We start from the raw sequence: 16614 nt of genomic DNA, 5'->3' as shown, positions 1-16614 counted from the left end.
TTAATACTACCTACCACATGGTGTGGGCCTGTCAAAACACCCCACCGCTTAACCCCAATCCCAGACCTTCCCCAGAGCAGTGGGAGGGCCTGCTGACCAGCTCCCGTCACGCTGACCAGATCTTTCTGGTCACCCATGCCAGGGCTGCAGCCAAGGCCCAAGGGTACCTGGACTGAGGTGACCCCACCCCACCGAGTGACGGCTCAACCACCACCGTCTGCTCTAATAAGTTTCTTCTCTCTCTCTCTCTCTCTCTGCTATTACACAAGAAAAAAAACTCCTGATGAATGCCAGAAAACCTATTTTTTTGTTCATGACCTTAAAAAAAACCTAATTACTATATGAGAGAGAGTCACTCTATCATTTACAACTGATATATTGTCCACACATCACCCCACCAGTTAGTGGATGGCGCGAGATTTCTTACTTTAGACATACGAATGAACCAATAGGTTTTAATATAGCGCGTAAAACAGCGAGAGCGTCGTTAATTTGTATAAGACTCGCCATGTTACAAAGATCAATGCAGTTATACGTTCGTGAAGTACTCGATATGCTGAAGCAAGAATTTCGCGAGGCACGCATCGTTATGCGACTTCGACGACACCACTGAGAACAGTTTTAGAGTTTTAGATAACGCTGATGGATAATAACAATGGCATCAAGCACTCTTGTGTTTAGTAACGTGTGCACAAAAGCCACAACAATCGTAGGTGCACATAGGGAGCGGGCTGTGTGTAAAAAGAAAAACAATAACAGGATTGCTCCTTTTAGATAACGCATGAAAAATAACTACGCTTCTGCTTCGTTATTACCCGTTAGTTTATTACTTTCTATTTCTGGTTATTGCACCTTACATGTGCGTTGCCCAAGCACGTCATTTCTACGACTGTCCCTAATATCGCACTGTTGCGCGTGTGTTAACGCAGCCTTGATAAAGAAAGCCTGCAGTTTACAGGAAGCGACGATGAAGTGTCTGAACGTAAAACTCGAGCTTCACTGTGCTGCACAATTTTGCAAAAAAAAAACGCTTTCAAGCTTAGTTCTGCTCAAACCTCAACGCAATGCGAATTTGATCGAGTCTACGGAGCGCTTCTTAATGTATGGTAAATTATACATTTCTCAAAAATGCTCTTCCGCAGCTGCCAAGGCAACTGCGATTTTCAGAACGCTAACATAGGTTATAACAGGAAATTTTACTCATTTCAGATTGTTACACGCCCTGACACACGGCATTTGGAGTGTCATTTTACGATACCGGGGAAGGTGCCTGTACGGGGAAAATGTTTTGGCGTCATATGTAAGCTCACCTTTTTATGCCCATTGCCTGAATTTACATCTGCTGGGGCAAGCTCAAAGAAATCGAAGTTCAAACAGCAAAAACGTTTGCGTTTCCCTTATTTATATATGGGAGTGAATTATTCACACATAATTTGGCTAGAGAACCGCCACATATAAACAATATTTGTTTTTATTCACTTTTGCGCTGAAATATTTATGAATGGAAAGTTGTAGTGTCTTCTATGCAAATTCAAGTGCAAAAACGAGGGCATGATGCAGACAGTCTCACTAAGAGACATACTAATGGATACGAGCTTGAGGTACCAATTTACAAATATGAAAATTCTATTAGAACTCAGAAGCAATATCTACCACCTGCCCCACCCCACCCAAACTAAATTGGGCTAAACGTGTTGTGTGGTTTTGACAGGGAGCTTCACTGAACGCCAGAATGCAGAGTGCGACAGGTGCATCCCTGCAGACCTTCCATCTGGATTTACCACTAGGGCTTTACCACAGGTGTATAGAGACTTTCACAGTGCCCGTACGCAGTTTTGTTGAATGTTTCCTCCACATTATCACAATAATGCACTGCTAAGAACCTCGATATCTCACATTTCTCTCTGAAGTATGCTTTACAGCCCAGTTGCTGAAAGAGCTGCTTACACTTCTGCTCCCCTGCTTATGTTCATACGTTAGTCACATTCGACCAAGTGGACACTCATTCTTCTTGATCATATTAAAACAAAGTTGCATTCACTGATAACAAAGTTGTATTCAATGACCTCCGCCTTCCCGCAATATGAGTCACATTTTATCGTGTCTTACAATGAGCCTGAGATTATTACACATGAATTTGTTAAAAGCAGTGTACTCTACATGCACAAAACTCGCACGGCTGCTTTTGAATACCATTCAACATGACACCAAGCCAGGGATGTTTTGCAAATTGGAGCTGCACCGTAAATTGTAATTTTTAACCGCATATGACATACATAATGTTACACTGCCACCTTTGACTTGAAATCACTTACGCACACCTGTTGTGATAGGGAAAAGTACTCATCCTCAGTGCAACAACAAAACATCCCATGCGTGGCGCTGCCATTCAAAGTCTATTCAAGCACACAAGTCGCATATGATGCCACTTAGAACAACACCGTGATTTCCCTTAAATCTTAATTTTAAATGCTGCCGGTGGAAAGGGGCTTAGTGAAATGGTTATAGAAGTTGTTTTTTTTTTTGCCTCAGCACCTCAGCAACTCTTCATTACTAGCAGTTTCCAATGAAATAAATTCACCAAACAACAAGAAATATTGTTGGAGGTAGCCTAATGAGGAAAGAAAATTTCAAGCTTATGCGCAGAAGGTTTCTACTAATCAGGCACAACTCCACAAAAAATAAAAGGAAAAATAACAAAACGACATGAGCACACTGTGTCAGCAGCTAGTTATCGTAGCAGCCATTAAAAACGTTTCTGTACTGCCGCGAGCACAGTCTCCTCGTTGTCGTTGAAGCTTTTCTCTGAATGTTTCAGGCAGTCGGATAATTTATTCAGACAGCCTTGGCATGGTGGTATTCACCGTATCTTGTGCATTGTTGCAACACGTTGGCAGTCGCTCCAAGGGTAGAAGAGTATTGTGGAAAGGCAGGGCACACAAGGTAGCACCGTCAAAACATTTGTTGGTTGGACAGTAAGTTAGCCTGTAAATGTACTCGTGCGGGCAGAACAGCGATTCTTACTAGAAAAACAGACTTCCTTAAAATTGTTGACTGTGGGCTTGGGCAGATGGTGGTTTCTGTCTGGTCGATGCAAAAATGGGCGGGAAGTTTTTCTGTTTCCTTTGCGTGCATTCGCCCGACAAGGTGCAAGATCGTACTTACATGTTTGCTTCCCCACAAACAGTACCACGTAATGTACCGGAAAATGTATTTCTTTGTTATGAGAAGATATTACCTGCGTAAAGTATCAGTGACAAGGGAGGGCAGAGCCAGACACCCTCAACTTGTACGTTAATTTTGGTTTTGTTGGACAGTGATAGAATCCATGTGGACCCGGGACAACGGTGGGGGGCCGCCCCGCAATACATGGCGACATGGCAAGTCTCAAGCTCACCTGGACCACTTCTCCGTTACCAAGGACTTCTTGCAGTGGGTGGTTAGATACGGTATCGCACGTTTTTTCAGACCATCGACTAGTGTCTTTCTCCATATTAATCAGCTTGGCTCGTGTGGGAAGGCCATAAATCACCGGATAACTTATCCTGACGCTGTTCACAAACGTCAACTCGTTGAAAAGGTAAACGAGACCATTGGAATCCTTGAAAATAACATAGGTGGCTTGGCCGAAAAAAGTTTTTAGGAAACAATTGAGCTGAGGCCACAAAAATAGGTAGGCGCGAGACAGCTGAGCATAAAGTTACAAAGCGTCACCTCAATATTACAAGATTGTCTTTTCAATATTGCGAGATTGTGTAACCATTCCCCTTTGTTTGATGTTTCATGTTCCTCAGCGCTACATTGTTGACCAGCCATGGAAACAACCTTGGTTTGGTTCCACAAAAAAAGTGTAATTCTGCTGTATAACGCAAACTTAGTGGGAGGATACAAAGGTGGCCAGCTCGCTGTAGGCAAGAAGGCTATTCAACATTTTGTGGGCTCTTCAAAAAGCCGTTTGGAGATTCGGAGCTGAAGACTGCAGCATGGTAATCCTCAGTCCATTTTCTGGTAGCCGGAGAGGTCATCATCTGCACTCCCACAGCTGTAGTCGTCTTCCTCCCCAAGGCTGATGATGATTGACTCCACATGTTCACTGAAGCCACGCGCCTCTCGGTACGTATCCTGAATGCAAATGACGTGCTCAACAGTCTTGTCCCAGTTGCTTGGAGAAACATTCTCAGCTGCTGTGATGAGGAGCTTCCGCACACTGTCAATCTTGAAGTCAGTGTTCAGCCTAGCAACTTCATCATTCATCTGCGCCCGAATCAGCTAGATGGAGTTAAGCTGGCAGTGATACGGTGGCAATCTCAGAACGACGCACCCACCCTTTTTTGTCGCGACATCACTCTGAACTTCACTGGAGCCACCAGTTCAAGAAGCTGCTTCTTTGTCATCGTTGGATCACACGGGATACCTTCTGATGCCAGCCAGGCAAGTATGTCAGGCTTGCGTGAGGACATGGGCGGGACAGTCTCCAGGCGCCTTGAGTGGTAGAACGCGTTGCTTATGATAACAAGACTACCACGCGGCAGTTTGTTGAGAACAGAGTCAAACCAAGCCTCGAAATGCTCCCCGTCCAGTTCCTCGTGGTTGTCTCCCGACTTCGTTTCTATGAAGACCGATAGACAGCTGTCAACAAAGCCGTCCTCGTCGCGGATGCGCGTGACTATCACCCGCGCTCCTTTTCCGGATGGCTGTTTCAGCCCAGTTGTCAAACCACGCTGAAAGCATCCTCAGGCGTTTTCACTGCTTCTACCCTCCAAGATGTGTGACCATCGTTTACCCTAAGTTCTGTCTGTCCAGAAAACCTTGGGGTGCAGCTGCCTGTACTCAGCGATCTGAGGAGGGAACGTCTGCCGCCAAATCACTACGTCCTGACAATCAATCATCATCGATTTTCGTTCGCGTAATTGAAAACAAAGCCGGTGTCACTAAGGAGGCGACGGATGGTCCACATTTGAAGGTTAGGAAGGTGAACACTCCCCCGAAATTCTTCAGCTATCTTCTGTGCAGTAGGAGGCTCGTTGCGCCCGAAGGGATCATGCACAATGTTTCTCAGCGCGCACAAAGTGAAATCGGCATACATCGCAGTGCGGCGTCTGCGGCTCTCGCTTGCGACCTTTTTCGCGAAGGTGTTGTCAGCTTTCCTTCAGTCGCCTTCTCTTTGGATATGATGTCCAAAATCTTCGGGAAACTGACACCAGGTACTCACTTGTCATGCGGCAAGCTTCTTCCCGCCAACGAGCGGGTGCTCCTCTCGCCGCTTCATGTAGACGTTCAAAACTGTCTGCTGAACGTGGCGACAAAGAACAATGCCGCTGCAGTTCTTCCTGGACAGATGCTTCGGCGTATGGGCTCTTAGTGGGAGGTGAACTCGCCCCAGACTGCATACGTCTGGAATCGAAGAGTCTGGAATCGAAGAAACAGTAAGAAATGCGGCTGCATCCGGCCCTGCGTATTTACGCTCCGCCAAAAAATAGACCTCGTACGAGACGTCCATGTTAGAGAATGAGGTGATGGACAATGTGGGTACAAAAATACAATGCGCGAAGCAAAAAGGCCACTATGAGCTAATACTTTGTAATTTGAAATCTAGTGAAGTATGCATACGTGTGTAAAATACAACACGTGCGCCATAAAAAGTAAACTGAACTATGGCATGTTTTTTTCTAATAAGGTTGTCTTTTTATTTTGCACGGGATTTTCACTGGTAATTGCAATTTTTAATGATATTTTTGCGTTTTGCTACACGTAAGTTGTGGTAATGTATCTCACATAAAAATTTTAAAACCCAAAAACCTTAGGTTTACTTGTGTTGTTTTGGGTGTTTATTTATTTTGTGCTTTCAAAAACATTCGCAGCAACGCACTCTGCGCCGAGTGGAGGAACAGCCGGTGGCGGTGATTAGGCGCAAGGGCAACTTAGCGAAGTTGGGCAGCTAAGATTTTTAGGTACCTATACTTGAAAAGCGTGGACACGCAGTGGTTAAGGAACACTAGACGGCTAACGACGAAATACGGAAAGAACAGTGGGGAATCCAAAACAGCCAAGGTAACCAAAAAAAAGGCAAGGCAGATTGAAGCGAATAAATTGAGGGAAAAAATGGAAGCTAAAACGTCGTTAGAGATGTTCAGGGCTGAGAAGATGAACATCAGAAAGGAAAATTTCTACGATGGTTCCCAGGGCAGTGCTTTGCTTTTTGAGGCTAGATCAGGTTGCCTGCGAACTAAGAGTTTTGTGGGGAAGTATTCACAAAATCATAGTTTTAGATTGTGAGGGCATCCATTGAAATCTACATGAAGGGAATATTGGGCTTTCTGAAGCCCTAGGATTTAAGGGTATCAGAGAGGAAGTAACTTCAAGGCTGTCGAGGGGACGAAAAGAAGATTAGAATGCTGGTGGACGAAACGCAGAGAGGGGAATATTGCCTAGGACAGTTACCACCTGTAACAGGGAAAAGAAAGTATTTCGGGCCTAATAAGCTTTAGGGCCTGCCATAAGCAGCGCTAGTATTAAACCAAGAGTGTAAAACATGGTTTTTTTAGTCCTTTTTGGTAAGATGACAAGTCATCACCCCGCTTCAAAGGGGAAACCAATAGGAATCATCATCATCATCATCATCGCTGCCGTTCTTAAGTTGTAACCGTGTATAGTGTGTTCAGACGACCTATATGTTTCTTGTACCCCGTGCAGTGTAGTTTTGTGAGGGTTCCGCTGTTTTTTTTTTCTTCCTGCTTTGGCAAATTTCAAAGGAGAAAAGTTTGCCCACTGCGGGCAACTATCGCGAGCGGCTGTACAGTGTGTTCCCTGCTTCCCGCGCCATTAGAGAGAGCGAGATTGAAAAAAAAAGAGTCTTCAGCTCAGGACGCCATGTGGTGTCCGTTTTTCGAACCTTCAGGCAGTGTCCCGAAAAGCTAGACTAGGCAATTTTTACATTACAAAATATACCAAGGCAAACTCACGCAATAGAGCTCTTGGATTTATAAAGTTTTTTTTTAAATAAATGTTTAACCAATAGACCGCTCAGCGGCCGTAGAGTTTCTAAAAAAAACACATTAAAAACAATAACCTTTAATAATTTACCACCGTAAGGAACAAATTCCTGTTTTTAAATCACTGCTTTCATGCAAACTTTCGGCACAGCGCTCATTACAAACAATCAAGCCTATCTACTCCGCGAGCAAAAAAATTCTTTAGTAAACCTAACTTTACTATAATCACAACAATAAAGCACAGAGTAACAGTCGTCAACAGCCGTAAGAGACCTATTGCAATAAATATTTTTCGAATAGATTATCATCGGGAAAATTTGAAATATAAATTTTTCTAGAAGTAAAGGTACGAGTTAGAGTATGTACTAGAGTAACCACATGCTCTCAAATGATCCAACGAGGTGCGCAGAAAATGTTGAAGTTAACGCAGTATTGATATGTTATGGGGTATCATTCTTTTTGGAATACCAAATGTCAGCAATTTTTGGTGTGTATGGGATCAAATATTTTTCACAAGAGTTCAATGCTGAATGAAAACCAATTGTAACATCACGTGTAGCAGCGCACCAAACAATTTTTATTCTGTTTCAGCTTTTGAAGGTAAGATTTATATTTGCAGCAATGCAGGCTTGTCTGATTCTAGTTACGTTGGTGGAAGTGAAAGGTGAATACGCGCGAGAGTGGTTTTTTTATTTTTATTGCAAAACTGACAAAATCGCGATAATAACTGCATAGGACTAGTCAATAACAACCAAACAAAAACCTAATCGAGATAAAAGGCTCTTTGCACTTCCTGAGTTTGTTTACCAGATTTCGTATATAATTGTACAAATGTTTTATTCTTTATGAAAGTGTTCCCCCGAAACACCATAACGCTACGTGAATTCAACTTACTATATGTGGGAATATTTGCAAAACTAAGCGAAACCTTCATCAACGTAGGAATAATAACGATGTGGCGGAAATACGTCAGTACAATTTATTTAGCAATATTACCAAAAATGGCTTCTGCTTTTTAACAGCGAATGTTTTGTTGGTGGTAATATGTATGATGTACGGCGTTATCCAAAAACCTCGGGTCATAGTTGCTCTCAACATTTTTCGCACAACCGAGCACGCGCATAACCAGAAGGGCCCGGTGTAGGCCAGGGTTGCATGTTGCGCTCGCGAAATAATACCAAAAGTAGAGCTCAAGTCCGTCCGCGTCTCCAAGGTAGAGCACAATACCACTCGTGCTACGCTCGCCTTGATTGCGAAGGTGATTGTCGCTGGTTGTAGCGCCTGCTGGCGCGTTCAACTTTGGGGGAAAGTGTTACAACCTGAAGACAAAATATTCCGGGCCGCCAGTCTGGCAACAGGAAGACGAAAATATAGATGGGTATGATTATGAGACTTACTACCTAACTGAAAAGCTACAACGAACATGCATAACTAAGAATTTCTAACAAGATGCAAGGCGTGGTTGTGTGTCTTTCAGTGTTTAAATAAGAAAGCCTCCGCAGTTTTGCTACGGTTCAAGCATCGCACTACTCAGTGCAAGCTTCGCAATTTTTTATAGGCCATCGTTTCAGTATAAGTAATAACTTATCATGGAGTAAGCCAACGCCGCCTCAGAAACTTGCCCTTCATAAATTGTCACAATTTGGTCGAAGCCTTAGGCAGTTATGAATGATTATATTTTTCAATTATTTCAACTATGTGATCTTGTGCTTGAGAATAATGAGCTGTCTCAATGCACGTACCGCTTACTATTACCTGCCAACGAAGACTGGCCTTGAGAAACTTCTCATTGATAAATTGTCAAAATTCTGTCCGAGATTGAACCAGTTATGAGATTAGATTTTTCCCTCTATATCAAACAGGTGATTTGTAGCGTGAGGTAAATGCGCTGTTTAATTGTATCAACAGCTTACTTATATGTGTATTTGCAGACGCGCTGTATTAAAAACCGATATTTATTGTCTGCAGTTCCCTTTCACAGTCCACTTCACAACGACAAGTTTGATGTTGGCTGTGCGACAAATATTTCAACTAATAAGGTTTTCGACCTATATACGGCTTGTATAAACTTCCATTGTTGTCTATAAATTCAAGAAATCATCGGCATTATTGAAACTGCTTTTCAGAAAATATACGATAATTAGCGGCATGGCTGAGTAGATGATGAATCTCATGATGGTTTGTTGCGCATATGTCATAACGCGAGGTTTTTTACTTTGCATTCACTAATAAAGTGCTTCAGAATCAGCCACTTTCAGAAACGTTTTTCTTTTAGTTTACTTATGTGCTAATGGAGAGCTTTACCAGATCGAAAGCCGGTTCCAATACGATACCATCTGCCGCCTGGACGCCACTGCGCATGCGCCGAACGCTACCGTAAACCAGAGCGACATGGCACGACCATACCGAGACGTACCGTTTTCGTCGTTCCAAAGCGGACGGCCGCTATGGAAGAATTTGGAACCTATACTTGACTCACCTCTATTCGAGCTAAAAAACAGATTGTAAATCTGCCATGGTTCCAGAAAAATGAGGTTGAAACAAGTGAAACCTGCACGATTCTGATTGCTCAAGCAGCAAGTGAAACACGGTCCCGACCAGCTGCAGTGGCTGGTTTCTTCGGGTGACGCATGTACGATAGCTTTTTTTAGTTAAATAAGGCGATCCGGCTACATAACCTGTATTACAGCAACTCATGGCCTGTCTGCAAATCGGCGGGTGAGGAACAGGCGGTATCAGTGCGAAGGCGTCTCAAATACAACGATAAACTAGAAGCAGCTAGCCGCCCAGCCATATGCACAGAGAGCCCAGTTCACAAAGCTGGTCGTGGGCCAACTTGACCTGCTAGCGCAATCTGTTGAGACAAAAGTAGGGGGCGCTGCGATCGCCGAAGTGCGTGGACGTGTCTCGCGTCGGCTCCGCAATCGATGGTTCATTATGCAGTGCTAATTTGCCACAATGGTCATCCACCTTTATCAGAGTGTGAAAATTTGCGGGCTTGTTAGATTTTTTTGTCAGTGCTGGACGACGCATTGCTAAGCCTAACGAGGAACGACTAGCCGGGCCGCCATGCTGGCGGCGAGTCTGGGCACGCCCGAGGGAGTATCAATACAGCAAGAGATGGAAACCTGCACTCAAGACCAGGGCCATAGAAAATATGTGCAAGTGGAGGGAGAGGAGATCCCACGGGAAGATTTCAACCAAGAAGCAGGCTGGACAGCCGCAGGCGAGCGATAGGCCAGGCGTCGGCAGAAGAAGATGGGAACCACCAACGAAGGAGACGACAGACGCGAAACCGAAAAGCAGGAAAGAAATACGAGGATCTCGGCAATCAAAGCAGCGAGGATGCCAGCGATGCCAAGAGAGGAAACCAAGATTGTAGTCCGACCACGAGGCGGAATACACGTGGCGAAGACGGGACTAGTTCACGCAATGGCAGCCATACACGTGGCAGCCGGGATCAGCGAGGAGGCCGGGAAGGAAGACTGATGTGCATAAACGCGCAACAAAACGTCGTCGTCATCAGCACGCCGAAAGAAGAGAACTCAAGATGCTATGAAGGTATTCAAGGCATCGTCGTCAGCGGAAACCAACACGAGGTGAGCGCAAATCGCACGACCCCGCAGGACACAGTTAAAGGAATAATTAGAGGCATCCCGCTCAACTAAACACCGAGAGACATAGACGCAAGAATCGTCAACGAACGGAACCCGCTAGCCTTGGGCGCTAAACGCATCGGAACGTCAACAGCAGTCATCGTAGCCTTCAGCGGAGGCAAGGTTCCCAACTATGTCAGGTATGGAAACGCCCTCATCAAGTGTCAGCTTTATCGCAAACAAGTAAACGTGTGCCACCAATGCGGCCGAGTAGGACATCGTAAAGATGTGCGCCCAACACCAAACGAGAGGGCATGCAGAGGCTGCCGTGAGAAAAAACCCAAAGAAGATCATACGTTCACGCCAAAGTACAAGCTTTGTGGGGATAAGCACCTCGCAGGAGATAAACAGTGTCGAGCAAGATATAAGACCCCGTACGTGGTGCGTAAGCGGCAGTGGGAAAGGCGCAAAGCAGATGAATAGCTGACGCAAGCGTGGAATTTTCCACCGCTCGATACTCCGGCTGCGCATTATTCCAAGGACGCCAATAGCCAACAAAGAAGGCAAAGCCGTGACAACAGCACTCGACGTGGACGATCGCCATCCGGAGAATAAGTGAGCTGGGCAGACATGGTGCGCATCACCAGCGGCAGGAGCGGAAACCCAGAGAAGAGCGCGGGACACAAGAAACCGCGAATCCAGAGGAAGGAAGAGGATATGATAGGTATACTACGCAAAGAGAATGAGGACACCCGCCTAGAAAATGCGGAGCTGAGAGCGATGATTCAGCAAGTCACCCAAAGCGTGAACAGCCTCAAGAGAGAGTTAACTGACAGGCAGCAACTGACAGACCAACCAAGCATCATCAAGGTCATAACAGAGACGAACGAGGGGCCTGCAGCAAAGAAACGACTTATTGAAGAAGAAGAAGAAAAAGTAACAATACACGACATCCGGGAGCAACTCCACAAGACAATCCAGAGGATTACGGAAACCCTCGAAAAAAAGATTCAACAGCAAGACAGCATACTGGCAGACATGAGAGCAATTATAGACCAAATGATGACACCGGTGATGCATCAGATCAACCAAGCACCCGGCAACAACTACCAATCAGGACAACCATGGCCACCGATCCACCCAGCATAACCGTATGGCACTGGAACTGCCGCTGCCTCCAACCAAAGCGGGCAGTACTACAGCAGCACATCGAACACGCCAAGACAAAGCCGGACGTGGTTCTACTACAAGAAACGCTCACCGCAACGCCAACCCTTCCCGGATACAGAGTGCAAGTGGGGGCGGCAGGTGGAAGTGGCCTATGCACGCTGGTCCGAAAAGGACTGACTTTTTTGGAACACGAAATTAAAAACAAGATTGCACACGTGTACACGGAAATTATACCGACCAAGAGCAACAAAAAGAGCCTATTCTTCATGAACGTATATAGCAGCCCGTCCCAGAAGCACCAGCGATTCAAGTCACTGCTACACAAGGCCGGAAACATTGCTAAAGACTCCAAAATCCTCGCTTGCGGAGACTTCAACATGATGAACCAATCGTGGTGCTATCTCATAAACAACGTCAAAGGCAGGAATCTAGCACAAGACGCAACCGAGCTCGACTACATCTTAATCACGGACCCAGCGTACACGACGAGGATCGGCAACTCGGCATCGAGGGACACCACGCCAGACCTTACGTTTGTGAAGAACGACGCGGACGCCGTCATCAAGTGTAAAAACACTGGAGACAATCTGGGCAGTGATCATGTATTAGTGGAAATCACGCTGCCAGTCCCGGACGACCAGAAGAGCAACGTAAAGAAGTACACGTGGATTGACAATTCGGAGTTCAGGATGATCAGGGACCGAGAAGAAGTGGACGTTGATGTGATTGACGACATCGACGAATGGACCGACAAAATCGCACGCAACGTGCGAGAGGCAACAAAGGAGACTGAAACGGACATGGAAACGGAAGCCATGGATAGCAGGCTGGCACACCTGATCGAGGCGAAAAAAGCCATCCAAGACAGGTGGAAAAAGCAACGACTTAACAGAAGACTGCGAAAGAAAGTGGCTGAGCTCAACAAAGAAATTGAAAACCACTGCAGAGTACTGAGCAACCAAAAATGGAACGAGATGTGCTGCGCGGTCGACGGCCAGCTACACAACGGTAAGGCGTGGAATCTCCTCAAACACCTCATGGATGAAACCAAGACTACGTCGCATCAACGAGAGATACTGGCCAAACTTCTGCACCGGGAAGTCACCGAGAATGTAGCCGAAGCCGTCACACATAGGTTGAGAAACAGGTACGTGCCGACGACGCCCACGGTGGTGCACGGCCCGTACCGAGGCAGATCCAACAAGCGCCTCGATCGGGACATCGAAGTCGAAGAGATACGGACGGCGCTGCACTACCTAAACACCAGGTCGGCGCCCGGGCCGGATCGCATCACCAACAAGATCCTCAGGAACCTCGACGACAAATCCATCGAGAACCTGACAGCATATTACAACAAATGCTGGAGAAGCGGCAAGCTCCCCGAACAGTGGAAAAAATCCAAGACAATCCTCATGCCCAAGCCAGGGAAACTACTGAGCACGGACAACCTCCGCCCAATCACACTAACATCTCACGTGGGCAAAGCCATGGAGCACGTCCTGCACAATCGGTGGCAAGAGTACCTGGAGGGAGAAAAGCTGTATGTGGAAATAATCATCGGCTTCCGACAGTACCTCAGCACACAAGACGCAATGATCCAAATCAGACATCAAATCATTGACGACCAAACAAGAGAAAACAAGGCCATACTAGGACTAGACCTGGAAAGCGCCTTTGACAAGGTCACGCATGCGGCGGTCCTAAGACAAGTGTCGGAGCTCAACATGGGCGAACGATCATAGCAATATATCAAGGACTTCCGGACGGGCCGAACAGCGGTACTCAGGGCAGGAGCACTACAGGCAGAGGAAAAGGAGCTGGGCAGCCAGGGAACCCCACAAGGTGCAGTTATCTCGCCCATGCTCTTTAACCTTGTGATGATCCGAGTGGCCAAGAGACTGATCCAGATCAAAGACCTGTGCCATACAATCTACGCGGACGACATTATACTGTGGGTGAATGGCGGAGGCGACGTGCACATTGAGGCCACATTGAAAAGGGCGGTTGAGGCGATAGAAGAAAGCTTGGAAGGGTCGGGCCTGAGATGCTCTCCGAGCAAATCAGAGCTGCTGATCTACCAGCCAACGAAAGCGCACCGAACCAAGAACAGAGAGAGCGATAAAATCAAGATCAGAACCGGCGACAGCAGCGAAATCCCAACAGTCAACAAGATCCAAATCCTCGGTATGCTTATCGCAGCACACGGAAAAAATGGCAGCACCATCACACGATTAAGAGGCAAAGCAGCAAACGCACTAAGAATACTCAAACAGATCACGAACAGGAGAGGTGGAGTGAGAGAAGACAACCTCACAAGGCTAGTCCACTCCTTTGTGATATGCCATATCACGTACGTGGCAGCGTATCACAGATGGAACCAAAGCGAGAAGAACAAGCTCAATGTGCTCATCAGAAGAGCTTATAAGATGGCCCTAGGACTACCGGAAAACACGAGCATGAAGAGACTGCTCCGGCTAGGCATGCACAACACACTCGACGAAACAGCGGAAGCGCAGCGTGCAGCCCAACTGGGGAGACTCAGTACAACAAAGGCCAGAAGAAGAATTCTGGGCAATCTAAACATAACGTATCACAGACAGCAAGGCCCGAAATGCTCAATACCGGACGAAGCCAGAAGATTCATCAGGGTGGATCCTCTACCTCGGAACATGCATCCAGAGCATAACGCGGGCAGAAGCAAGCCAGAGCGAAAGCCATGGTGGACACGCACGCAACGGATACATTTGTCAGATACGTGGACGCGGCGGAGTACGCAAACAGCGACAGCTCTGCCATAGTAGTGGTTGACAACGAAGGGAAGACAAGAACAGCAGCCACCGTGAAGTGTCAGAAGGCTGAAGGAGCCGAAGAAATAGCCATTGCCTTGGCCCTTGCTGATCAAGACTGCAGGACAATCGTCAGTGACTCAAGATAAGCAGTGAAGAACTATGCCAAAGGAAGGATCAGTCCTAAGTCCATCAACATCCTAGAGACAACAGAAATAAAAAAAACGAAACGTGAGAATCAAATGGATACCGGCACACACAGGAAAAGTATCGGAGAAAAACACAAACCACAACAAAACGGCAAATGCTCGGGCGCGAGAGCTAACGGACCGTGGCCGAGAGGAATGCCCGGAGCTGTGGTACATCAACGAAGACAGAATGACAGGATACGATAAAATCACCAAACTGTACAAACTGGCAAGGCGAGAACTGCCACAACCACACAAGAGCCTAAACAGGAGACAGGCTGTCCTGTTGAGACAGCTACAAACAAGAACGCTGCCGAACCAAGCAGTACTACACAAGGTGTACACGGACGCGTACCCAGACGACAAGTGCAAGGTGTGCCGTGACGAAAGAGCCACCATGGAACACATTTTGTCGGATTGCAAAAAGAATCCAGATGAAGCACGAAGACGGATGTTCCCGCCGTCGCTCGAATGGGCGACGCGGACAGAAGACCAAGAAACGCAACTCAAGGCCATCCAACGGGTCATCAAGGCGTTAGCCAGGCAGGGACTCGGCGAGCCTGAAAAGGCGAGTGGAGACACTTGCAGGTGCGCCAAGAAGACTACGTAGACCGCGTCTAAAGCGCGCGCGCTTTACTGCAGGTAATATAAACGTTTTTCCAATCCAATCAAATGAGACAAAAAACAGGCAAGATGCCCGCTTCATGTTTAAGCTATCGTTAGTTTGAACCTGCGGAAAGGCTTCGGTTTTTTTTACTACTGCCTTTAGCGCTTTTGAAAGTGAAAATTGAAATTTCAGCACAGAAAATGCCACAGACTGACCAAAAATTGCCTTACGATATACAACCGAAGTCACTCCCAATCACGGTCCCATTACCGGTAGCATGTCCGGTAGTTACGGTCTCCTATATCTCTTAAAACGAGCAATCACTCTACGGTCCAGTAACGAGTACCGCGAACCATACCGGAACCGTTTTTCCGATCAGGTATGACTATATAATTTGATAAAAAAGGTATGCAGCAATACTTCTGCCCAGCCGTCCTTCTCGTAAAGCCTGTCGGCGTTAGGATATGCCCTGATAGCTTCTTCGTTCGAATAATGTCGTCGAGGTAACCTTTAAATTCTTGAAAGGGTGAAAGTGCACGGTGTTGGTTGGCTGCCGTCAGATTTGTGTGGAATTGCATTGGAGCCGCATGAAGTGCAGTAATTGGAACTTGCGGGGGCAAATTTTTCAGCCTAGTTGAATCTTTTCGTTTGTGCAATGCATCTTCGTGTGGATGTGAGTTCGGAGAGTTCTTGAGACCAGTTGTGCTAACTTCTTGAAACCGGCTAAAACAGCAAAAAAAGCCTTCATTCTCATGCGTGCTCGTTCGGAGAACACATACCATGCTTCCGCCTTTGCTTGTATTGCTCTCTTTGAAAGATAACGGTCCTTGTAAGGTCCATCCTACGCCTATATTCACAGCGATCAAGGGAGGATTTGTTTCTTCCCGCTGTACCTGGATCGTTTCTGGAATGAACTTCCAGATATGGTCTGAACGAACGAACGAGAAGGTTCATTCCTTGTTTATACTCCATGCCTGCGAAACCAGCGGTGTTAGCCAGTAGCTTCCCCAAGGCGCCCAGGCAGTGCTGAAGCGTGTTGTCTTTCCGTGCTTTATCCATGTCTTCACAGATTTAAGCATCGACGATGGCTTTAGTGTCGGTACACGTACTGCCATGTTGAGTGCGAAGGGTCGATGTCACAATTTTAAACTTTTTCCCTGGCCTTGCAGTTCGCCCGAAAGGCGTTATGGCCAGATCGATAGAGCCAGTTGCCGCTAACTTTCGCTTAGAGGTGACGTCTTGTCTGATGAAGGTGCTCTAGCTGCCATTATCAAA

At 46.4% G+C, this 16614-nt stretch overlaps 1 protein-coding gene across 1 annotated transcript; it reads left to right on the top strand.

Moving 5' to 3' along the window:
• Positions 1-11712: 11712 nt before the first annotated feature.
• Positions 11713-13500, top strand: LOC144160658 (uncharacterized). Its single transcript, XM_077691879.1, has one exon. It carries the CDS (start codon positions 11713-11715, stop codon positions 13498-13500), a length of 1788 nt encoding a protein of 595 aa, XP_077548005.1.
• The last annotated feature ends 3114 nt before the right edge of the window (positions 13501-16614 follow it).

This window comes from Haemaphysalis longicornis, unplaced genomic scaffold (genome assembly GCF_048455015.1).
Source record: "Haemaphysalis longicornis isolate Haplotype H1 unplaced genomic scaffold, Haemaphysalis longicornis Haplotype H1 scaffold_11, whole genome shotgun sequence".
Taxonomy (NCBI): domain Eukaryota; kingdom Metazoa; phylum Arthropoda; class Arachnida; order Ixodida; family Ixodidae; genus Haemaphysalis; species Haemaphysalis longicornis.
The sequence above is the reverse complement of the archived record's forward strand: the minus strand, read 5'-3'. Positions and strand labels throughout refer to the sequence as shown.

Coding starts and splice junctions, on each gene's coding strand:
- LOC144160658 (XM_077691879.1), top strand. CDS start 11,713: ATGGCCACCGATCCACCCAGCATAACCGTATGGCACTGGAACTGCCGC.